Source organism: Oncorhynchus gorbuscha, linkage group LG10, assembly GCF_021184085.1.
Source record: "Oncorhynchus gorbuscha isolate QuinsamMale2020 ecotype Even-year linkage group LG10, OgorEven_v1.0, whole genome shotgun sequence".
Lineage (NCBI taxonomy): Eukaryota > Metazoa > Chordata > Actinopteri > Salmoniformes > Salmonidae > Oncorhynchus > Oncorhynchus gorbuscha.
The window spans coordinates 75,602,209-75,628,153 of NC_060182.1; the positions used below are offsets into that span (position 1 = coordinate 75,602,209).

The 25,945-nt window shown below is 44.9% G+C and overlaps 1 protein-coding gene across 1 annotated transcript; it reads left to right on the forward strand.

The window, feature by feature from the left end:
• Positions 1–25,139, forward strand: LOC124046940 (phospholipase DDHD1-like). The gene is given in 12 exon segments (XM_046367695.1): positions 1–141; positions 391–469; positions 4,102–4,281; positions 11,561–11,597; positions 21,143–21,252; positions 21,863–21,969; positions 22,070–22,332; positions 22,519–22,601; positions 22,700–22,842; positions 23,747–23,811; positions 23,916–24,088; positions 25,111–25,139. Coding segments are annotated over 12 exon segments (1,410 nt in total).
• Positions 25,140–25,945: the final 806 nt, after the last annotated feature.

Sequence of the window (25,945 nt, forward strand, 5' to 3'; positions counted from 1 at the left end):
ATGGAGGTCATGTTCTGTAAATTATGCGAACTGAACTGTGGCACGACAAAGTGCCAGGGCTTTGTGGGCATGGATGAAGTGTATGAGGAAGAGAATACAAGCAGTGTGGAAGCGACAACTGGGGGGGTCGAACGGAGTCGAGTGAGCTGGACCAGTGCTGGAACCGAGAACTAGGGTACATAGGGACAGGGGTTCGATGGAGAGAACGGACTCCACAGACGAAAGAGTCCTTGATTCAGTAAACATCAATGTAGAGGCTGTATGTGTCAGGGGTGGGCTGTATGTGTCAGGGGTGGGCTGTATGTGTCAGGGGTGGGCTGTATGTGTCAGGGGTGGGCTGTATGTGTCAGGGGTGGGCTGTATGTGTCAGGGGTGGGCTGTATGTGTCAGGGGTGGGCTGTATGTGTCAGGGGTGGGCTGTATGCGGTGGATGTCAAAGACAGAGAATGCTATCCTGTGTATTGGAACCGTAAGTATCAATAGGAAGCTTCCTCTTTCCTACTTATATTCCCAGCATTCATTATTTTTTTTGCTTGCAAACCAATGTATAAGAGTGTTAGTGACCCTTTCAAATATTTGAGTCAAAAACCCATGTTGCCAAATGCTATTCATCTCCCACTGGCAAGCAAACACCTTTGTGCCAGATGTTGAATGGTGTCCATAATCTCTGGTCTTAATTCCTGTTGCATAGCTCTTTATTGAGAGGCTGCCGACTGTGTGGACAGGTCACTACAGAGATTACCTTCTACAGCACACACACGAGATCAGAGGTCGCATGGCATGATGTCACCATAATTCGTTCACGTCTCATATGCAATCTGTCTCGGTCTATAATAGGCCTTAGTGCACAAATATGGGCCACATACATAGTGCATTCTGAAAATATTCAGACCGCTTGACTTTTTCCACATTTTGATATGTTACAGCCTTATTCTAAAATTGATGAAATCGTTTCCCCCCTCAATTTACACACAATACCCCCATAATGACAAAGCAAAAACCAGTTTAGACATTTTTGCAAATCTATATGTATGTTTGTATGTATTTACGTACGTACGTACGTACGTACGTGCGTGCGTGCGTGCGTGCGTGCGTGCGTGCGTGCGTGCGTGCGTGCGTGCGTGCGTGCGTGCGTGCGTGCGTGCGTGCGTGCGTGCGTGTGTGTGTGTGTGTGTGTGTGTGTGTGTGTGTGTGTGTGTGTGTGTGTGTGTGTGTGTGTGTGTGTGTATATATGTGTGTGTATATATATATATGTGTATGTACTGCATGTATGTATGTATGTTTATATATACAGTATATGTATATATATGTGTATATTTCTTGTTAACAAACTATAGTATTGGCAAGTCGGTTAGGACATCTACTTTGTGCATGACAAGTAATTTTTCCTTTTAGACAGATTATTTCACTTATAATTCACTGTATCACAATTCCAGTGGGTCAGAAGTTTACAAACACTAAATTGACTGTGCCTTGAAACAGCTTGGAAAATTCCAGGAAATTATGTTATGGCTTTACAAGCTAGGCAAATTGACATAATTTGAATCAATTGGAGGAGTACCTGTGGATGTATTTCAAGGCCTACCTTTAAACTCAGTGCCTCTTTGCTTGACATCATGGGAAAATCAAAAGAAATCAGCCAAGACCTCATAAAAACAATTGTAGACCTCCACAAGTCAGATTCATCCTTGGGAGCAATTACCAAACGCCTGAAGGTACCACGTTCATCTGTACAAACAATAGTATGCAAGTATAAACACCATGGGACCACGCAGCCTCACACCGCTCAGGAAGGAGACGTGTTCTGTCTCCTAGAGATGAACGTACTTTGGTGCAAAAACTGCAAATCAATCCCAGAACAACAGCAAAGGACCTTGTAAGATAATGGTGCAAAAGTATCTATATCCACAGTAAAACAAGTCCTTTATCGACATAACCTGAAAGGCCGCTCAGCAAGGAAGAAGCCACTGCTCCAAAACCGCCATAAAAAAGCAAGACTACGGTTTGCAACTGCACATGGGGACAATTCTCTTACTTTTTGGAGAAATGTCCTCTGGTCTGATGAAACCAAAATAGAACTGTTTGGCCATAATGACCATCATTATGTTTGGAGGAAAAGGGGGGAGGCTTGCAAGCCGAAGAACACCATTCCAACCATGAAGCACGGGGGTGGCAGCATCATGTTGTGGGGGTGCTTTGCTGCAGGGACTGGTGCACGTCACAAAATAGATTGCATCATGAGAAAGGAATATTATATGGATATATTGAAGCAACATCTCAAGACATCAGTCAGAAGTTAAAGTTTGGTTGCAAATGGGTCTTCCAAGTGGACAATGACCCAAAGCATACTTCCAATTTGTGGCAAAATGGCTTAACGACCACAAAGTCAAGGTATTGGAGTGGCCATCACAAAGCCCTGACCTCAATCCTATAGAAAATGTGTGGGCAGATGTGAAAAACTGTGTGTGAGGAAGGAGGCCTACAAACCTGACTCAGTTACACCAGCTCTGTCAGGGGGAATGGCCCAAAATTCACCCAACTTATTGTGGGAAGCTTGTGGAAGGCTACCCGAAACATTTGACCCAAGTTAAACCTCAGTCTGAGGTCCTGCGAGCTCTGGAGCAGGTTTTCATCAATAATCTCTCTGTACTTTGCTCAGTTCATCTTTCCCTCGATCCTGACTCGTGTCCCAGTCCCTGCCGCTGAAAAACATCCCCACAGCATGAAGCTTTCGCCACCATGCTTCACCGTAGGGATGATGCCAGGTTTCCTCCTGACATGACGCTTGGCATTCAAAGAGTTCATTCTTGGTTTCATCAATCCAGAGAATCTTATTTCTCATGGTCTGAGAGTCCTTTAGGTAACTTTTGGCAAACTCCAAGACTAGAGGATTTCTGTTATTCCCTGTTTGGACTTAAATAAACTCAAGCAGACTGTCATGTGCATTTTACTGAGGGGTCTTCCGTCTGGCCACTCTACCTGGCCTAATTTGACTGTCATGTGCATTTTACTGAGGGGTGACTTCCGTCTGGCCACTCTACCATAAAGGCCTAATTGGCGGAGTGCAGCAGAGAGGGATGTCCTTCTAGAAGGTTCTTTCATCTTCACAGAGGAACTCAGGAGCTCTGTCAGTGACTATTGGGTTATTGGTCACCTCCCTGACCAAGGCCCTTCTCCCCTGATTGCTCAGTTTGACCTGGCGACCAGCTCTAGGAAGAGTCTTGGTGGTTCCAAACTTCTTCCATTTAAGAATGATGGAGGCCACTGTGCTCTTGGGGACCTTCAATGTTGCAGACATTTTTTGGTTCCCTTCCCCAGATCTGTGCCTCGACACAATCCGGTCTCTGAGCTCTACAGACAATTCCTTTGACCTCCTGGCTTGGTTTTTGCTCTGACATGGACTGTCAACTGTGGGACCTTATATAGACAGGTGTGTGCCTCTCCAAATCATGTCCAATCAATTGAATTTGATTTTAGAATGGGTTCTGACTTCGCTCTCTCGAGAAGTCTTGTTCCTGCCCTTACTTTGTCTCAGTTCCCTATTTCTCATGAAGGCATTCAGATGGATTCCGCTAAGGTCTCTCTGAATGCACTGTTTTGTCGCAATCCGGAGTAGAGTCAGGCCATCATATTTTAGCAAACTAATGAACCTGTAGTTTATCTTTGCCACCTCTCACAAATCCACAACGGTGGCCCATTTTTATTAGTTTATCCACCATATTGGGCACTGCCTCCATTGATGTTGTTATGCTCTCACCAACTACTAATTCTAAACAAATTAGTTCTGTAACTTTGGCCTCTTTCCACATGCAACTGAGATTGCCAATGCCTAGCTTTATGCGGTGCCGGATTACCTGTCGTATTGTAGCCGTCACAAACGTACCTACCTAGTCTTATTTGCATGCTGTGTCAACAGCACACAGATAGAGTTGTTACCAACTGGCTCAGGATGCATTACTCACGTTGTCTTTGATTACCTTAGCATTTCATTCCCAGTCTAGGAAACAATCAAATGGAAACATTGAAAAGAAAAACAAATCGAATGCTTGTGTAAATCTCTTTTCGAATTTCCCCGTGCTCCTTTCTCTCTCCCACCCTCAGAACAGGAGAGCATCCCTGTCATGAGGAGCCAGTGGTTCATAGATGGCACCTGGCTCCCATTGGAAGAGGACGAGAGTGACCTCATCGAGGTGGAGCACCTAATCTGTTTCCGTGGGCAACACATGCAGGACAGCTTCGACTCCAACTCTGCGGTGGCCAAGACAGCCGACAGCAAAGATGGCGAGAGAACACTGTGGCTTGTGGGAGATGTGGTTTAGGCCTAATGAATATTTTTCAAGTGTAGGCAAGTATATCATGCATTATTCTAAAGACTGAATACCAGTTGTATCCAACCCTAGTCTCTGGAGTGCTACAGTCTGGGCAAGCTTTGCCTCGACCCGGCACTGAAACTGCTGATTCCACCAACCATGTCTTGATGATTTGTTGATTAGCTGAATCAGCTAGTTCTCCAGGACCAGGGTTGGATACCAGTGCTGTAGGAATGCTCTCTCAAATCTTCATCCGCAAAGCTCTTTCAGCGAAATCACTACTAACCTGATTATAATTCCAGCCAGGCAATTATCTATAAGGAACTTATACATAATACAGTGTGATAGCGGCTGTGGAATGGGGTTCTCTGTCGATGGTGTCTGGGTTAGTTATGGACTCCATTAAAAAAGCATCCGCTCCCATTCAGGAAATTGGTTCCAATTAAGCGCTGTCCACAGGGTATGGCATGGCGTTGCAAAATGGAGTGATAGCCTTCCTTCTTCAAGATCCCTTTTACCATACACAAATCTCCCACTTTTACACCACCAAAGCAGACCCAGGCCACCACAGTGCCTCCACCATGCTTGACAGATGGCGTCAAGCACTCCTCCAGCATCTTTTCATTTTTTCTGCGTCTCATGAATGTTCTTCTTTGTGAACCGAACACCTCAAACTTAGATTCGTCTGTCCACAACACTTTTTTCCAATCTTCCTCTGTCCAGTGTCTGTGTTTTTTTGACCATCTTAATCTTTTCTTTTTTTTGGCCAGTCTGAGATATGGCTTTTTCTTTGCAACTCTGCCTAGAAGGTCAGCATCCCGGAGTCGCCTCTTCACTGTTGACGTTGAGACTGGTGTTTTGCGGGTACTATTTAATGAAGCTGCCACTTGTGAGACATCAGTTTCTAAAACTAGACACTCTAATGTACTTGTCCTCTTGCTAAGTTGTGCACCGGGGCCTCCCACTGTTTATTTTCTGGTTAGAGCCAGTTTGCACTGTTCTGTGAAGGGAGTAGTATACAGCGTTGCACGAGATCTTTAGTTTCTTGGACATTTCTCACATGGAATAGCCTTCATTTCTCAGAACAATAATAGACTGATGAGTTTCAGAAGAAAGTTATTTGTTTCCGGACATTTTGAGCCTGTAATCGAACCCACAAATGCTGATGCTCCAGATACTCAACTAGTCTAAAGATGGCCAGTTTTATTGCTTCTTTAATTAGAACAACAGTCTTCAGCTGTGCTAACATAATTGCAGAAAGTTTTTCTAATGATCAATTAGCCTTTTAAAATGGTAAACTTGGATTAGCTAACACAACGTGCCATTGGAACACAGGAGTGATGGTTGCTGATAATGGGCCTCTGTATGCCTATGTAGATGTTCCATAAAATAATCAGCTCTTTCCAGCTACAATAGTCATTTACAACATTAACAATATCTACACTGTATTTCTGATCAATTGTATGTTATTTTAATGGACAAAAAATGTGCTTTTCTTTCAAAAACAAAGACATTTCTGTGACCCCACACTTTTGAACGGTAGTGTATGTGTATGAGAAATCATCATGACAGGTCAAGCTGAGTCTGAAGACAAAACTTATATCTTGAACTGAGAACAAGTGCTGCTTTCCTTCCAACGAAGGCCAGCGCCATCTCCTCAGTCACAATGGCACTCTATATTGGACCATAAAACAGTGTTTGCACACATTAACCCCTCATTGTAAATGGTCATGACTTGCTCTGATGAACTGTTAATCAAAATAAGTTTAGTCCTTGAATGGATCCCTGTTCTAGCATCTATTCTGTGTTCTGAATTCCTCCAACAGTACACTCTGTTCATTCATTCAAGGACAGTCTCTTCTCACCATTCAGGAGCTATAGGGGACCGTAAATAGTGTCATCTGTAGACTGGCTGGCTACTGGAGGTTACCTTATAGCAATCTACACATGCACAGAGGACACACATCCTAATCAAATCACAGACTGAGTGTTTGAAATGGGTTCCAGAGTTATGCCAAGGGTTGTGTCACCTTCACGTAACTACCAACAACCCAGCCCTTTCCAAATCCCCCTCTGGAAGCACATCCCACATCCTTTCCGTTCTGAGTCACCTCTTCTGAGAGAATACGACACTACTCTGTTCTGTCCTATCACTTCACCAAATCAGTTGAATGGATTCATTCATACGAAGATTCACTCTTCTCGAGATTGACACTTCAAACTGTTGACACGTTCTGAAAAAGCCGGCTAATACCCTGTGTAGTGAAGTCTATTATAGCTTACTAAACTTCTCTTAGTTTTTGCTATGCTACACTGAACATTGTTGAAGACTGACAATCTTGTTATTAGTGTCCGTGCTGATATATACTAAATAATGATTGCATCTTAAAAGCCTTACATCTTAATATTCATTATCATCCGTTTGAGCCGCATTTTTAGTGTGCTTCCTTTATAATGCGAACACTCCAGGCTTCACACACTGTTGTAAAGCACCTTGAGCCACTTTAGCACAGTACACAACACAGAGCAAGCTGTGCATTGAAAATACTGCAGTACTCTCTCGCTCTCCCCCTCTTTCTCTCTCCTTCACTCCTCTTCCCATCATTCTCCCTCCAAACTCTGTCTTACTCTCTCACCCTTCCTCCCCCCTCTTTCTCTCCAACTCATCACCCTTTCCCTCTTTCTCTCAACATTCCTCTCCCTTCTCCTCCCTGTTTCCCTCCCTTCCTCTCTGGCCCTGAAGCCCCAGCAGCCATCTCAGACGAATGGAGCAGAAAGCATATGGTGGGGCATGCATTGCAGGCATGTTATGTAGGCATGGGTTGATCATGATACAGGGAGGATGACCTGTGTGAGTGGAGTCCTCTCCTGCCCTAGGTTACTGCTGCTGCTGCTGCTGTCTCAGTCAAACAGTGTGGAGAGGATGTGGAATGACATGTCATTTCATAGAGATATTCAGCCACTGTTCATTGTTATTAAAAATGGAGGGGGGAAATATATTGAAAGGTTCCTCATTCCTCATCAGGCTTCTTTGGCCAAGAGTGACAGTGACAGTTTGCCACTTTCTTTGCAGTTAATGGCTGCCATCGCTGCCTAATTTGAGGAGGAAAATTGACAGGGTCATGGCTAGAAAGGGATCCAGCTGTTGTCAAATGAATGTCAAAATTTTGATTTTGATTTTATTTTAGCTAAGACTAACCCTTTTCCTAACCTTAACCTAATTCTCCTAACCTGCTATGAAAAGTCACATCTGATGTTAATTTGACAAAAGCTGGATCCCTCCTAGCCATGATCAATTGACAGTGGCCACAGATGGCGACCCGCAGTGGAGGGTTTAATGATGATTTCAGCAGCTACTGAAGCTGGCGATGGGCTGGGTCACATGATATAGAGTCAGTACCTGCCAGTCTGGCTTGAGGAACGAGGAAAAAATAATGTACAAAGTATCATGGACAATATTTGTTGTACAGAAACCGTCAGTTAGCGCCAGTGTGACTGAAATGGCACCTCCAGAGAAAAGTCCATTGAGGCTGACCCTCTCACTGTGAATGCACCAACTATGGAGCAGGGGGGTGCTAATAGCAAGATGGCCCTGATAGCTCCCCTTTCAGGATTTGGAAGACCTGTTTAAACATGCCCTGCCTGTGTGTCAGTCACTAAGGGAGACTGTGTGCTCACTGTGCTGTGTATGGAACAATATAGTGAGAATGTGTGTGTACTGTGGCTATCTGCCTGCATGTGTTTTTGGAGTGGTTGCTGATGATGGCAACAGAGAAATGTGAGTGTGTGAAGGGACTGTGTGTAAAGCCTATGTGAGAGTATCATGAGGGTGTGTTTGAGGCAGGAGAGCTATTTGCCTGTGGGCTGGCTAGGGGCTGGGCCAGGGCTCATGACGGTGGGGAGTATTCCAGTCTGTCAGGCTCATGGAGGGCCAGAGCAAAGCAAAGCCCCACAGACACAAAGGGTCATGTGTCAACACACACAGGTCATAACACCACATAAAGTCATGTCACAGCTCTAGCCTACACCACAGGACATTCATCATGGCACACTATGACATGTACATTGATCATACGCATTCAATAACTAGAAGGGCTACCATTCAAAATAAACCATACAAAATGTAATCATACGGTTGTCAGACTCAAGTTGTCAAACATAGTTTAATTAAAGTGCAGTACATTTGCAGTGTTGCATCTGCAGTACTGCTCTTTCCCCTGGACGATTAAATCCAAAGCTCCAAGCAGAGCAGACGAGCTCTAATCTAATATGTCATTTGGAATGCCATGCCATTCCACTCCACCAATGGACCTACATTCAATATTTAGGCCATACCAAGCCCTGACCAGGCCACGTCAAAATGCAATATCTTGTACTTCGTAGCACTGTCATATCATCTGCAACTGTCAACATCCTGAAATATACAGCATTGAACCTCTGAACCCAAGCATAGGCTATGATAGGGCACGCAAGCCATCTTCAGTTCAGAAAATAAGTCAGATGTATTAATGCTGTGTTAGTATTAATCATAAGCAGGATATAAAGCCTATTGTGAAACTGTTGTATTGATGTGGTCCCAGATGGAGCAGCTGATTCATGTGTCTGTCACCAAACCCTCAGAGGGTGGCCATATGGTAGTACAGTGCTCGCTCTCTCTATTCCTCTCTCCCTACACAACTCACCCTTGACAACTTGCTTGCATCTGGGTAGTCTTGATTGACCTATTTATAGCTGTGAATAATTGTGAAATATGAAAGCCTTCACAGCACAGCATCATACCTTTATGACCAGCTGAGCTCCCAGCTCAGGTTTAATATGAACAACCTTGTGTTGACTAACTGTCCTTAAACACAAACCCAGCCTCCAGCTCAGTCAGCTCAGGCAACTTACTCCCTTCCAACAGTAGGGTCCACAAACAGAACTCTGCTGCAGGGTGAGGCCAAGGCCTAGGTCATGTGATATGAGTCAGCGTGACAGGGGTGAATGGTGCTTGTAGAACGGGTTTCGGACTGAGTCCCAATGTCCTGGACAGGCTATATGATGACAGCAAGTCTGACACACTGGTCTAATGGGAGGACATGTCTCTGGATGAAACCCTGGTTACTTGATAGCAGTCATCAGGTTGTTATTGTGTGGGAAATCAACGTATGTCATGTAATGTTAGGGAAAGGTGTGTGTGTGAGAGAGGGAGCAGAGTTGGTTTACTGAGTGTTGTTTAAGTGCGCGAGAGAGAGAGAGGAGGGGTTACTTTATGGCCAGTGTGTGTGGGAGAGGGAGAGAGCCGTTTCTTTCTTTCCTTTTAGTAAATATTAGATGGCAACTTCCTTTAGGGTTCTCAGAAGTCTGGCTTTTTCCCTTTAACTCTCCAAGAAGAAATCAGATGCATACTTTAAAGGTGATGTAAGAAAGTTGTTTTGCAATTTGTACCTGACCTGTCTGACAAGATACTCCACAAGACATGCCACCCGAAGTCTCTTCACAGTCCCCAAGTCCAGAACAGACTATGGGAGGCACACAGTGCTACATAGAGCCATGACTACATGGAACTCTATTCCACATCAGGTAGCCGATGCAAGCAGTAGAATCAGATAAAAAGATAAAAATAAACATCTTATGGAACAGCGGGCACTGTGAAGAGACACACCAAGGTACAGACATGCATACTTATATAACGGATGTGAAACGTTACACTTACACACATGCTAGCATACACACACACGTACATTGTAATATTGTTGTATGGCGGTATTATACATTTCCTTTTGTAGATGCGCAGTGGTGTAATAATATTATGATGTACTGTTTTATGTGTAATGTAAGTGCCTTAACGTGTAGCTACTGCCATGGCAACAGCTAATGGGGATTCCTAATGAATACAAAAATGAGTGTTGGAGAGCTAGCTAAAAGTACTGTATGACAATATATCCCTGTATGACTCTTAATGTGTTATGTTGTATATTATTGTCACGTAGCCTCCATTGACCAGCCATTTGGTATAAGGCAAACAGTAATTCTCTGTTTTGTATAAAATATTTAAAAACATATCTGTTTATTACAGCACATTGTAATGTAGTCCACACTGAGTAGCCTGAAGACAGGAAAACAATAATAAGTCTGTATATGTTGAGTATGATTCAGGTGTTACCCCGTCTTCTCTGGCATGTGTCAAGTAGCTCTGCAGTTGGGTTTCAATGGTCACTTTCAGCTCAAGATTGTGTCTAAAAGCGAATATTGCCACGTTAATTATGTCACAACAATGAAGAACCATGTGTAGACATACAGTAAAAACAGGTTTTATTCAAATTAACTACTTTGCCTATCAGTTGTACCAAGCTCCCGGGTAGCGCAGTGGTCTAAGGCGATGCAGTGCTAGCTGTGGCGATGTCTTAATATAATCATCATAATATATGCCATTTAGCAGACGCTTTTATCCAAAGCGACTTTCAGTCATGTGTGCATACATTCTACGTATGGGTGGTCCCGGGGATCGAACCCACTACCCTGGCGTTACAAGCGCCATGCTCTACCAACTGAGCTACAGAAGGACCACGCCTTAGACCACAGTGGTGGCAGTGCTAGCTGTGCTAGCTGAGCAACAATAAGACTCTGGGTTTGAGCCCAGGCTCTGTCGCAGCCGGCCGCAACCGGGAGGTCCATGGGGCCGCGCACAATTGGCCAAGCGTCGTCCGGGTTAGTGAGGGTTTGGCCGGTAGGGATATCCTTGTCTGATTGCGCACTAGCGACTCCTGTGGCGGGACGGGCGCAGTGCACGCTGACCAGGTCGCTAGGTGCACTGTGTTTCCTCCGACACATTGGTGCGGCTGGCTTCCGGGTTGGATGCGCGCTGTGTTAAGAAGCAGTGCGGCTTGGTTGGGTTGGGTTGGGTTGTGTTTTGGAGGACGCATGGCTCTTGACCTTCATCTCTCCCGAGCCCGTACGGGAGTTGTAGTGATGAGACAAGATAGTAACTACTAACAATTATATACCATGAAAAAGGGGGTAAACATTTTAAAAATAATGTATTAATGGTTAAGCTGTACGGTTCTAAACAATTTCCTATTAAAAACAAAATGTGACATTTTCAGCTGCTAACCCAACGGCTAATGTACTGTACACACAAATCCCAGCATGGTTACCTGATAGCGGTGCTGCTTGACAAATGCCCCCAGTGTCACAGGAATGGCATTGGGTCGCCCTTTCTGACAAAACGCCATCGCCATGTCCATCACTCACTGTCTCTTGGTTGTTAGTTCTCTCCCACCTGCCCCCTTTCTACCTCCCCTTTCTGCATAATTGCGCACCCAGCTAACACAGGTGATTCGCTACATCACATTTTACATTGTCCGTAAGCTTGAGTTCATTTGCACACAAAAAAATCATACAATGATGGAAATACCTGTGTTTTGTCCTTGTTAATGCAGACAGAAGAGCTCCAACTTAGCCTCAATTTTGTCCTGCACATCGAATATAAACTCAACAAAAAAAATAAACGTCCCTTTTTCATGACCCTGTCTTTAAAGGATAACTTCACAGATCTTCATTGTAAAGGGTTTAAACACTGTTTCCCATGCTTGTTCAATGAACCATAAACAATTAATGAACATGCACCTGTGGAACGGTCGTTAAGACACTAACAGCTGACAATTAAGGTCACAGTTATGACAACTTAGGACACTAACTCTGAAAAACACCACAAGGAAGATGCCCAGGGTCATTGCTCAATTCCTAAATTGGGTGGAATTTGTTTCAGTTTCTATCACATTACTTCTCCAAAGACATGTTCAGTTTGTACTTTTCTGCATGAACGTGCCTTAGGCATGCTGCAAGGAGGCATGAGGACTGCAGATGTGGCCAGGGCAATAAATTGCAATGTCCGTGCTGTGAGATGCCTAAGACAGCGCTACAGGGAGACAGGACGGAGAGCGGATCGTCCTTGCAGTGGCAGACCACGTGTAACGACACCTGCACAGGATCGGTACATCCAAACATCACACCTGCGGGACAGGTACAGGATGGCAACAACAACTGCCCGAGTTACACCAGGAATGCACAATCCCTCCATCAGTGCTCAGACTGTCCGCAATGGGCTGAGAGAGGCAGGACTAAGGGCTTGTAGGGCTGTTGTCTGGTGAGACTGCGATATATCACTGGCAACCAAGTCTCCTATAGGCACAAACCCACCGTCGTTCGACCAGAAAGGACTGGCAAAAAGTGCTCTTCACTAACGAGTTGTCGTTTTGTCTCACCATGGGTGATGGTCGGATTCGCGTTTATCGTCGAAGGAATGAGCGCTACACCGAGGCCTGTACTCTGGAGCGGGATCGATGTAGAGAGTCCGTCATGGTCTGGGGCTGTGTGTGTCACAGCATCATCGGACTGAGTTTGTTGTCATTGCAGGCAATCTCAATGCTGTGCGTTACAGGGAAGACATCCTTCTCCCTCATGTGGTACCCTTCCTGCAGGCTCATCCTGACATGACCTTCCAGTATGACAATGCCACCAGCCATACTGCTCGTTCTGTGCGTGATTTCCTGCAAGACATGAATGTCAGTGTTCTGCCATGGCCAGCGAAGAGCCTGGATCTGAATCCCATTGAGGCACATCTGGGACCTGTTGGATCGGAGGGTGAGAGCTAGGTCCATTCCCCCACAGAAATATCCGGGAACTTGCAGGTGCCTTTGTGGAAGAGTGGGGTAACATCTCACAGCAAGAACTAGCAAATCTGGTACAGTCCATGAGGAGAAGCTGCACTGCAGTACATAATGCAGATACTGCATTACTACTTTTGATTTTGACCCCCCCCTTTGTTCAGGGACACATTATTCCATTTCTGTTGGTCGCATGTCTGTGGAACTTGTTCAGTTTATGTCTCAGATGTTGAATCTTATGTTCATACAAATATTTACACATGTTAAGTTTGCTGAAAATAAACGCAGTTGACAGTGAGAGGACTTTTTTGCTGAGTTTAGTAACCAAAAAAACTGTAAAACAAATCAAAGTATATTTTATATACCAGCATCACCTCAACCAGCATCACCTGGAATGCTTTTCCAACAGTCTTGAAGGAGTTCCCACATGCCGAGCACTTGTTGGCTGCTTTTCCTTCACTCTGTGGTCCGACTCATCCCAAACCATCTCAGTTTGGTTGAGGTTGGGGGCATTGTGGAGGCCATGTCATCTGATGCAGCACTCCAGCACACTCTTTCTTGGTAGAATAGCCCTTACACAGCCTGGTGGTGTATTGGGTCAGTGTCCTGTAGAAAAACAAATGATAGCCCCACGAAGCCCAAACCAGATGGGATGGTGTGTCACTGCAGAATGCTGTGGTAGCCATGCTGGTTAAGTGTGCCTTGAATTCTAAGTAAATCGCAGACCAGCAAAGCACCATAACACATGCGGAGATCATCCGTTCACCCACACCGCATCTAACAAAGACATGGCGGTTGGAACCAAACATCTCCAAATTGGACTCCAGACCAAAGGACATTTCCACCTTTCTAATGTCCATTGCTTGTGTTTTTTGGCCCAAGCAAGTCTCTTCTTATTATTTGTTTCCTTTAATTAGTGACGACTTTGTTCTCCTCTGAACAGTTGATGTTGAGATGTGTTGTCACGGTCGTCATAAAGAGGAGACCAAGGTGCAGCGTGGTGAGCGAACATAACTCTTTAATAAAGAGAGAACACTGAACAGAACAACAAAACAAAGCATGAAGAGATATGGCTAGTGCAGAACAGGCAACTAAACATAGAATAACAACCCACAAAATAACCAAGGAATATGGCTACCTAAATATGGTTCCCAATCAGAGACAACGATAAACAGCTGCCTCTGATTGAGAACCAATCTAGGCAACCATAGACATAAAAACACATAGACTAGCAAAAACCCCTAGACAATACAACAACTAAACAAACCACCCTTGTCACACCCTGACCTAACCAAATAATAAAGAAAACAAAGATAACTAAGATCAGGGTGTGACATGTGTCTTTTACTTGAACTCTGAAGCATTTATTTGGCCTGCAATTTCTGAGGCTGGTCACTCTAATGAACTTATCTTCTGCAGCAGAGGTAAATCTGGGACTTCCATTCCTGACTTCCATTCCTTGAAATTTACTGGATTGACTGACCATGTCTTAATGATGGACTGTTGTTTCTCTTTGCTTATTTGAGCTGTTCTTGCCATAATATTGACTTGATCTTTTACCAAATTGGGCTATCTTCTGTATACGCCCCCTACCATTGTCACAACACAACTGATTGGCTCAAACGCATTAAGAAAGAAAGAAATTCCACAAATGAACTTTTAGCTAGGCACCTGCTAATTGAGATGTATTCCAGGTGACTACCTCAGCAAATTAAATCCAAATGTATTAGTCACATGCGCTGAATACACCTTACAGTGAAATGTTTACTTACGAGCCCCTAACCAACAACGCAGTTTTAAATAAGAAATAAAAATAAGAAATAAAAAAGTAACATGTCATCAAAGAGCAGTAGTTAAATAAAAGTAGCGAGACTACATACAAGGGGGTACCGATACAGAGTCAATGTGCTGTGGCACCGGTTTGTCGGTAATTGAGGTAATATGTACATGTAGGTAGAGTTATTAAAGTGACTATGCATTGATGATAACAATAGAGAGTCGCAGCAGTGTAAAAGGGGGAGGAATGCAAATGGGTCTCGGTATCCATTTGATTAGATGTTCAGTAGTCTTATGGTTTGGGGGTAGAATCTGTTTAGATGCCTCTTGGACCTAGATTTTGCATTCTGGTACTGCTTGCCGTTCGGTAGCAGAGAGAACAGTCTATGACTAAGGTGGCTGGAGCCTTTGACTATTTTTAGGTCCTTCCTCTGACACACCCTGGTAAAGAGGTCCTGGATGGCAGGAAGCTTTGCCCAAGTGATGTACTGAGCCGTACCCACTACCCATTGTAGTGCCTTGCGGTCGGAGGCCGAGCAGTTGCCATACCAGGCAGTGATGCAACCAGTCAGGGATGCTCTCGATGGTGCAGCTGTAGAACCTTTTGAGGATCTGAGGACCCATGCCAAATCTTTTCAGTGACCTCTTCACGACTGTCTTGGTGTGCTTGGACCATGTTAGTTTGTTGGTGCTGTGGACACCAAGGAACTTGAAGCTCACAACCTGCTCCACTGCAGCCCGTCGATGATAATGGGGGTGTGCTCAGTCCTCTTTTTCCTGTAGTCCACAATCATCTCCTTTGTCTTAATCATGGTGAGAGGGAGAGGTTGTTGTCAGGGCACCACATGGCCAGGTCTCTGACCTCCCTATAGGCTGTCTCGTCGTTGTCGGTGATCAGGCCTACCACTTTTGTGTCATCGGCAAACCTAATGATGGTGTTGGAGTCGTGCCTGGCCATGCGGTCATGAGTGAACAAGGAGAACAGGAGGGGACTGAGCACACACCCCTGATAGGCCCCTGTGTATATTGGATGTGTTGTTACCTATCCTTAACAAGTGGGGGCGGTCCGTCAGGAAGTCCAGGATCCAGTTTCAGAGGGAGGTGTTTAGTCCCAGGATCCTTAACTTATGGATGATGTTTGTGGGCACTATAGTGTTGAACGCTTAGCTGTAGTCAATGAACAAAATTCTCACATAGGTGTTCCTTTTGTCCAGGTGGGAAATGGCAGTGTGGAGGGCAATAGAGATTGCATCATCTGTGAATCTGTTGGGGCGGTATGCTAATTGGAGTGGGTCTAGGGTTTCTGGGATAATGGTGTTGATGTGAGCCATGACCAGCCTTTCAAAGCACTTCATGGTTAAAGACGTGAGTGCTACGGGTCAGTAGTCATTTAGACATGTTACTTTAGTGTTCTTGGGCACAGGGACTATCAAATCAAAATCAAATCAAATTTATTTATATAGCCCTTCGTACATCAGCTGATATCTCAAAGTGCTGTACAGAAACCCAGCCTAAAACCCCAAACAGCAAACAATGCAGGTGTAAAAGCACGGTGGCTAGGAAAAACTCCCTAGAAAGGCCAAAACCTAGGAAGAAACCTAGAGAGGAACCGGGCTATGTGGGGTGGCCAGTCCTCTTCTGGCTGTGCCGGGTAGAGATTATAACAGAACATGACCAAGATGTTCAAATGTTCATAAATGACCAGCATGGTCAAATAATAATAAGGCAGAACAGTTGAAACTGGAGCAGCAGCACAGTCAGATGGACTGGGGACAGCAAGGAGCCATCATGTCAGGTAGTCCTGGGGCACGGTCCTAGGGCTCAGGTCCTCCGAGAGAGAGAAAGAAAGAGAGAATTAGAGAGAGCATATGTGGGGTGGCCAGTCCTCTTCTGGCTGTGCCAGGTGGAGATTATAACAGAACGTGGCCAAGATGTTCAAATGTTCATAAATGACCAGCATGGTTGAATAATAGTAAGGCAGAACAGTTGAAACTGGAGCAGGAGCATGGCCAGGTGGACTGGGGACAGCAAGGAGTCCTCATGTCAGGTAGTCCTGGGACATGGTCCTAGGGCCCAGGCCAGTTGAAACTGGAGCAGCAGCATGGCCAGGTGGACTGGGGACAGCAAGGAGTCATCATGTCAGGTAGTCCTGGGGCATGGTTCTAGGGCTCAGGTCCTCCGAGAGAGAGAAAGAAAGAGAGAAGGAGATGGTGATCTGCTTAAAACATGTTATTACAGACTCAGACAGGGAGAGATTGAAAATGTCAGTGAAGACACTTGCCAGTTGGTCAGTGCATGCTCGCAAAACACACCCTGATAATCCATCTGCCCTGCGGCCTTGTGAATGTTGACCTGTTTAAAGGTCTTACTCACATCGGCTGTGGAGTGCGTGATCACAGAGTTTTCCAGAACAGCTGGTGCTCTCATGCCTGTTTGTGTTATTTGCCTCGAAGTGAGCATTGTAGTTTAGCTCGTCTGGTAGGCTTGTGTCACTGGGCAGCTCTCGGTTGTGCTTCCCTTTGTAGTCTGTAATGGTTCGCAAGCCTTGCCACATCAGACGAGCATCAGAGCCAGTGTAGGACGATTCAATCTCAGTCCTGTATTGATGGTTCGTCAAAGGGCAAAGCGGGATTTCTTATAAGCTTCCGGGTGCTGGTCCCGCTCCTGGAAAGCAGAAGCTCTAGCCTTAAGCTTAGTGCGAATGTTGCCTGTAACCCATGGCTTCTGGTTGGGGTATGTATGTACAGTCACTGTGGGGGCGATGTCATCGATGTGGTTATTGATAAAGCCAATGACTGATGTGGTGTATTCCTCAATGCCATCGGAGGAAACCCGGAACATGTTCCAGTCTGTGATAGCAAAACATTCCTGTAGCTTAGCATCTGCTTCAACTGACCACTTTTCTATTGATCGAGTCACTGTTGCTTCCTGCTTTATTTTTTTCTTGTAAGCAGAATTCAGGAGGTCAGATTTACCAAATGGAGGCCTAGGGAGAGCTTTGTATGCGTCTCTGTGTGTGGAGTAAAGGTGGTCTAGAGTAATTTTCTTATTTTATTTGTTCCCCGCTGGTTGCACATTTAACATGGTCCCAAATAATTTTGCTTGTCAGCAATCACGTTTTCAAGATATGTAACTTTCAAAATACAGAAATCATCCCCGTATGATGCTGTTTGCATCAAATGATCCCGCGTATATGATGTAAAACGCAGTATCCTGAAAACGTGATTACTCACAAGCAAAACATTTTGAGGCCATGTCAACAATGGACCAATGAAACAAATACCAACATTTTTCATTTTTAATAGTATGTTGCTCAACGAGAATAGACTATGCAGCTGCCAGCACCTCAAACATGTTGACCCATTTACGTCATCACCTCAGTATTCCTACCATCAGAGTAAGACGGAAACACAAAGAAACAACACATTGTCTCTCTCCCCTCTGCATCCAAGCAGCCCTTGGCAGCTGATTCTGACCGGGCCAAAGAAATTACAAGAGCGATAGGTAGGCTATGTTTTATATTTTTGGTTTATAGCTGCAGATATGCGCCCATTCTAAATGGCTGAGAATAGGGGGTTTTAGCACCTTGTGAAAGTGCTTAAGACACATTATGAACTTCCCTCTTGCACCCATTTCAGCGAACAGGTAGAACCTGCTCTATTCTAAGTAAACCAAAGTCAAAGTTTTTCATTCATTGGCCACCATGTGCAATGCCAAGCGCCGGCTGGAGTGTGTTGCGCTTATTTAACAGTGACAGCCCGTCACATTTCACGGAGTGGGAGATGTACCGCGCCACAGACACACACCCTTTATGAGAGTCCGCATCTGGCACTGAAGGAGGCAGTGTCATGGTGCTGTTCGTAACCAGGTGGAAAGTGGGAATTTACCACATACGACTGGGAAAAATCCACTTGAACTGGACTCAAACTGGTTAAAACTAGTGGGAAACTCCTCTATCACCCACTTCTTCCACATGCTGACCTCTGACATTGCCTACTAATGAAATGGCCTCTAACAGCTTTTTCGACAGTTAAATGCAACAACAAAACATTATTTAAAAAAGCAATCTATGAATGTATTTTTTTAACTCTGGAAATTGTTTACAAGCATGATATCTGTACTTCTAGTTTGTGATTGACACAACTTGTTGGCCATTAGCCAATCAGTGTTTCTCAACAAGTTCAAATCCCATGAATGCGCCTAAGTGATATTAACTCCCACATGGTCGCAGATGCAGCATTGGAGTGGAAACTTGAGGCCCAACATAATGCTCCAGTCACAACACACAGTGCAAGGAACATTGTGAATGCTGAACATTGTGAATGCTGAACATTGTGAATGCCATTTCATTTTTACACTGTCCTGAAACTGAACCGTGACCCCCCAAAACCTCAATACGTACCGAACCGTGGGTTTGGTGAACCTTTACATAGCTAATAGATACACTACATGGCCAGAAGTATGTGGACATCCATTCAAATGAGTGGATTAGGCTATTTCAGCCACACCTATTGCTGACAGGTGTATAAAATCGAGTACACAGTCTTACAATCTCCATGGGAAAACATTGGCAGTCGAGTGGCCTGTACTGAAGACCTCAGTGACTATCAATGTGGCACCGTCATAGGAAGCCATCTCCAACAAGTCAGTTTGTCAAATTTCTGCCCTGCTAGAGCTGCTCCGGTCAACTGTAAGTGCTGTTATTGTGAAGTGGAAACATCTAGGAGCAACAATGGCTCAGCTGCGAAGTGGTAGGCCACACAAGCTTGAAAATAAAATAAAAGAGAGCTGTACACTCTAGGAGCTCAGATGCAAAAATGTAATTACCAACATTTTGACAGCCAAGCTGTCTTCATCAGGGTAGGCCACACCTCTCCTTCAATGCCTCTCCTTCCATACCTCTCCTCTTACCTCTCCTTCCATAGCTCTCCTTACATACCTCTCCTCTCACCTCTCCTTCCATACCTCTCCTTCCATACCTCTCCTCTCACCTCTCCTTCCATACCTCTCCTCTCACCTCTCCTTCCATACCTCTCCTTCCATACCTCTCCTCTCACCTCTCCTTCCATACCTCTCCTCTCACCTCTCCTTCCATACCTCCCCTTCCATACCTCTCCTCTCACCTCTTTTTCCATACCTCTCCTTCCATACCTCTCCTCTCACCTCTCCTCTCACCTCTCCTTCCATACCTCTCCTCTCACCTCTCCTTCCATACCTCTCCTTCCATACCTCTCCTCTCACCTCTCCTTCCATACCTCTCCTCTTACCTCTCCTTCCATAGCTCTCCTTCCATACCTCTCCTCTCACCTCTCCTTCCATACCTCTCCTTCCATACCTCTCCTCTCACCTCTCCTTCCATACCTCTCCTCTCACCTCTCTTTCCATACCTCTCCTTCCATACCTCTCCTTCCATACCTCTCCTCTCACCTCTCTTTCCATACCTCTCCTTCCATACCTCTCCTCTCACCTCTCCTTCCATACCTCTCCTCTCACCTCTCCTTCCATACCTCTCCTCTCACCTCTCCTTCCATACCTCTCCTCTCACCTCTCCTTCCATACCTCTCCTTCCATATCTCTCCTTCCATACCTCTCACCTCTCCACTAAGAATAATGGCTGCTTGTTCTGAGTGGCAGGGCAGTAAGGACAGCCTCTCTGTATGATCCTCCTCATGTGTTAGAGGGGGTTTGTGTTAAGACCATTGAAGCCAGTACAGTGACCCCATACACCAGTTAGCCACTTGAGATAAATTGTGCTAGCCCACGCTAGGTTATCCTGCTAGCCTCTTTAACATAAACGCCTACTATACAGGTGCATAGAAGCCCACCAGAAAGACTGCATGAAAGACTGCATTAGTCACAGGCAGAGTCACAGACCAGTTCACCTAAGGCCGATGTCACTCCCAGGTCGTCCCTGTTATGTCAACAGCAGCCACTCTCCCATTGTTTGTGTATCTAACATAGTACACTAACGTAGCCTGCTAGCAGCCATTGAGAGTAAAATGGACTGCGTCAGTGAGTTGTGACATGGACACACGTCATCCCTCTCAAACACAGTCATTAAGTGAAAGGCAGAGCAAACACAAGGCACAAAGGATTTCCTGGTTGACTTGGAGAGGGGTAGACTAGTAGACAGTGTATGGACCACATTCTAAAGCTATTCATTCATTCACCCAGAGGTAATGAGGTACCGTCTGGTAGCCTGCTGCGAAGATGATTACTTGCAATGAAATGTGATGTTCAGTTGATGCCCTGTTTGTCTCTGTTTTTAGAGCTTTAGGACACGTAGATTAAAGGCTATCCAGAGAATAAGACCATTTTCAAGACCGAACAGCAAGAAACTATTCTTATGCACATAGCAATTAAACTGTCTGTGTGTGTCGTCTTTGACATCTGTATCTGTGTGTCCAGGCTAAGAGAGGCAGTAAGGAAGATGGAGGAGAAGCACTTTTCAGAGCACACAGAGGAGTATGTGGACTTCCTGCCTGTGGAGTGGCGCTCCAAACTGGCACTGGATGGGGGTAAGGGGTGTGTTTGCTCGTGCGCAGTGTGTCCTTGATCCCAATTGAGCTGAGAGAGCAGCTGCTGTCGTCCACTAGCTTCCAGGAGGTGACACCCACCTTGTGATGGCATGCTGAATTTAGGTCACACTTGTGGAACCACAAGCCAGACGGATAAGCTACATCTCTCACATGGAGTTCCGTGTGCTGTCCTCTGCCCTACTCCTGTCCTGTCTCCTACGCCCTTTAATTTCCTATTCTGTCGACAATGCACATACAGTACTGAATATTCAATATCTATACAGGTATTAGGCCTTAACTGTTTAAGCCAAGGGAATGGAAGTAGCTCAGTTGGTAGAGCATGGCGCTTGTAATGCCAGGGTAGTGGGTTCGATCCCCGGGACCACCCATACGTAGAATGTATGCACACATGACTGTAAGTCGCTTTGGATAAAAGCGTCTGCTAAATGGCATATATTATTATTATTATTATTATATTATATATATTGATCTGAATACAAATAGATCTGTAGAAGTATAGAGGATTAACAAAGGCTTACTCTTAAAAACTATCCACAGTCAGACATATATTTGTATATGTTATTGATGGTTGAATCGTGTGAATCTGTAGATACGGTGGACTCCATCACCCCAGACAAGGTGCGAGGACTGAGAGACCTGCTCAACAGCAATGCCATGAACATTATGTACTACACCAGTCCCTTGTACAGGGACAAGGTGAGACTGAAACACACACACATTGGGTTTAAGTCTTCATCTCACTTGACAACCGTATTGGCCCAGGTTAATTGATTCCACCCTTTCTTCAGATCTCCAGATCACCAGGGGCCTGACGTCAGAGCTGAACCGAATCTACACCCTGTTCTGCTCCAGGAACCCTCAGTTTGAGGAGAAGAGGGGCAAGGTGTCCATCGTGTCGCACTCCCTGGGCTGCGTGATCACCTTTGACATCGTGACATGCTGGGACCTGGTGAGGTTCTGTCTGCAGGAGCACCAGGAGCTGGAGGAGGAGCTGGACCTGAGATGGGTCTCCTACGAGGAGAGACGCCTGCTGGAGCAGCTGGAGCTCACTGGGAACCGGTAGGCAGGGTGGTAGGTAGTGGTGTGTGTGTGTGTGTGTGGTTTGTCTCTTTGTCACAGTTGAGATGGCCACCTAAACTGTTTCTACAGACAGTTAGGTAGTTTGTGTGTAGGAAGGAGTGGGGTGTGAGTGGTGTAGGTATTTTGTTAACAGTCTGAATACTAACAGTATTACTCTCTACTCAGGTTACTAGAGCTGGAAGATCATCTTCAAGGCCTGGAAGCCTCCAAACCGATAGCACCCCCTGCTCTGAAATGTAAGTTACACTGCTAACTGCTCAAAAGCAATACCTTCAACCCGGGACACAGGATCCAGGGTGATAATGGCAGAAAGTAACAAGATGACTATCCAAATTACTGAAGGAAGAATCCTTCTGTATGGGCTCTCCCCTGGTGGTGTTCCTGGCCCTGAGAGGGATTAGACCAGGAAACAGTGGAGAACAGGACCACATTCTGCCTCGCTGCATCTGCCAGAGGCTCTTCAACGTCTTCCACCCTACAGACCCCGTGGTGAGACACAGAGACAGACAAACACACACACTATTCTTTACAGTCCTGGAGAGCTGAATGACTTCATTTTTTTGTCTGTCTCTCTCTAGCCCTGCCATTCCCCTTACCTCACAGCTCCTTTATGCTTATCTAAGAGCCTTTATCATCTTAAGGATTGTTGGGAAAATTCATACACAGGGACCCTCGAAGTCAATCTTAAATGAATCATTCAGTTTATTGTCAGCGTGCTGGAGAGGTTCCAACCAACTCCATGCGCCACAGTACACATGTCAATCAGGAGCTCTGCCTGGGGCAGTCTCAGCAGTTGTCTTTATATACAGCTATACACAGACAAGTTATATTTGCATGATTTAGCATAATGAATCATTACCGTTTTGTTTCATCCATGTGACCGACCAATACTGGTTCATAACATGTGACCGACCAATACTGGTTCATAACATGTGACCGACCAATACTGGTTCATAACATGTGACCGACCAATACTGGTTCATAACATGTGACCGACCAATACTGGTTCATAACATGTGACAGACCAATACTGGTTCATAACATGTGACCGACCAATACTGGTTCATAACATGTGACAGACCAACACCTCACGAGGCTTCTCCTCTTTAAGCTGAGACCTTGAAATTGAGATCTTTCGTTCGTTCTCAAAACAAGATCTGGGCGTACTGCCAAATCGCAGCTACTGATAGTGAGGATTTGTACAGTCTGCCACTTGCAAGAATACAGAAATTAGTTACTTAGAACAGCACATGAATGGAACACAGAAATTAGTTACGTAGAACAGCACAAACATTTAAATTTCCCTTACAGGATGATTAGACCCAGGGTTTTTTCCTGACCAGAGTAAAGACAAGGTGCTAGACTGACTGTGACTGGTTTGTCCTTGCTGCAGGCTTACACACTGAAGCCCCTCATCCTTAAACATTACAGCAACATTGGACCTGCACAGATACACTGGTAAGAGATCATTCATTCCCCCAAGGTGAATCTGTATATTACACATAAACTGCTGAAACTACTACTTTCTGTACGGACAGTGACAGGTGTTGTTCTTCTCCCAGGTGTAGTGCTGTAGACCCCACGCCATACGGTGAGATCCGGCCAACCTTCATCAACCCACAGAAGGACCCGACGTCAGACACAGAGATCATCCCCAGCCCCTCCACTTCCCCTGTCCTGGCCAGGAAATACTACGGAGAGTCTATCGCCAGCATGGGCAAGGCCAGCATTCTGGGTACGTCTGTCAGTCCTCTGGTTGATTCTCTGTATAGAACCTTTTTGCCTTTAATCACCGTGCACATTATTATTAACTTAAATATTTGAATATGAGTGCCTTCATTACCTGTGCAAATGATGCAGATTCACACTCGAGGTAGTCCAAAGCTAGAAGGGATAGAATTAAACAGCAGGTTCCCATAGATTTTCCAGTCAATCATTTGTACAGCAGATATTTGTAGACAGCACAACATGTCCTGAGCAGACAAAGCAGATGGTTCCATTCAAAAGTACGTCAGCATGTACTCAGCCTCTTGTGATGGAGTTGTCATCTATTATTGGACTCACTCAACAGCATTTCCCTCACAGACCCACCTGTCGGATAATTTATGACATAGGCAACACTGCTGTCTTGTGGAGAGAGCATGTAAAGACCAGAGCCGTACTACTGGGTTAGTCTCCAAAACTCCACCCTAGGCAACAGATTAGGGTCTGGTTTCAATGACGGACTCTTGGCAACTTTCATAAGCAGAAGAGGGTAGATCCTCTTCCGAGAGACAACTCTCCCAACAAATCAGAAACCTTGAGAAGGTCATAAACAGAATGTGACCTTCAGGTGCCTACTATTTGCATTGATCCTGAGATGAATCAAAAAGAAAGGATATATTTGTTTTTTTTATCCAATTAATTTTTCATTACCATTTAAAAAAAATCTGTAGTAGTGTTAACGTAGATCCCGGAGTCCAGCAGGTGGCCAAATATCTCTTTAATGTCACTAAGTTATTCTGTCTGCTTCACTCTTAGTGGCTAAGCTAGTATGAACAGAGCATGTTGAAATCCAAGGGCATTTTCCCTCTAGTAAAGGGCTTCAGGTCAGAGTTACTCAGCTTTAGTTGCTTTTTCCACAAACAATATGCAAAACTAAATAAGCTCAGTGTATCTTTTATGGCCTCCAAAAAGAAACATGATGCCTGAATCACTTTGCATCCCATGTGGTCATTTTATTAAAGGTGAATGTGTCTCTCATGGGTGTTATTGCAGTGGTCGCCACCGGACCTCCGAAATCCTGAAGCTGCATTCAGATGGTCTGGCGCTAGCTGCTCACTATCTAAAAACACATCCCACACAGCATTTATTTTTTATATCAGCAGTTTTATAAGATGATGGATGCAGGATGATGAAATGTAACTAACCTCAAATGAATGTGTGTGCTGCTGACTGCACGTTGTCATTGTAGAGTTCCCTATATGTCTTGTGCTTTGTCTTTAAAATAAGTCTCAATTGAGTTGTCTAATAATCTGTATGGCACAAGCTAACTGTCCCAGTGGTCTCGTAGTCCACAAAATGGATTTATTTGAGTCGTTTTTAATGTAGATGCATGATGTGTATGAGAGTGGGACCTATTTTGTGAAGCGGACTTGGACCAGACTGCCTTGTAGAGGACCAGAGAACAACTTGAAGTCATGGACAATAAGGGAAAAGTACTTGGAATTGTTCAGAGTGAAGGATGATGTTGGACCTTGCACATTCTCAATGGCTTGAAATTGCACAGTACCCCTTTTAGACATGGCTTGAAATTGCTTTTGTGTGTTAGTGCTAAATGTCAATCACAGACAAAGGTGAAAACTTCCTTATTTCTGCCATCTAAATCAAGTTGTTTCCACATTGGGCAGTCATGCAACTATTCTGTCTTATAAAGGGTTTGAACACTCCCTACCATGTTTTGAGTGTACTGATCAAGGACAGTTCAACTGATGTCTCTGCATGCTAAAATGATACGGGCTGGGTATTGGGGCAATATACAATGATGGTTGGAGGATGTTTTGTTCGTGGGCTATCATAATTGTGGTCTATTATAGTTTCAACACATCAGGCC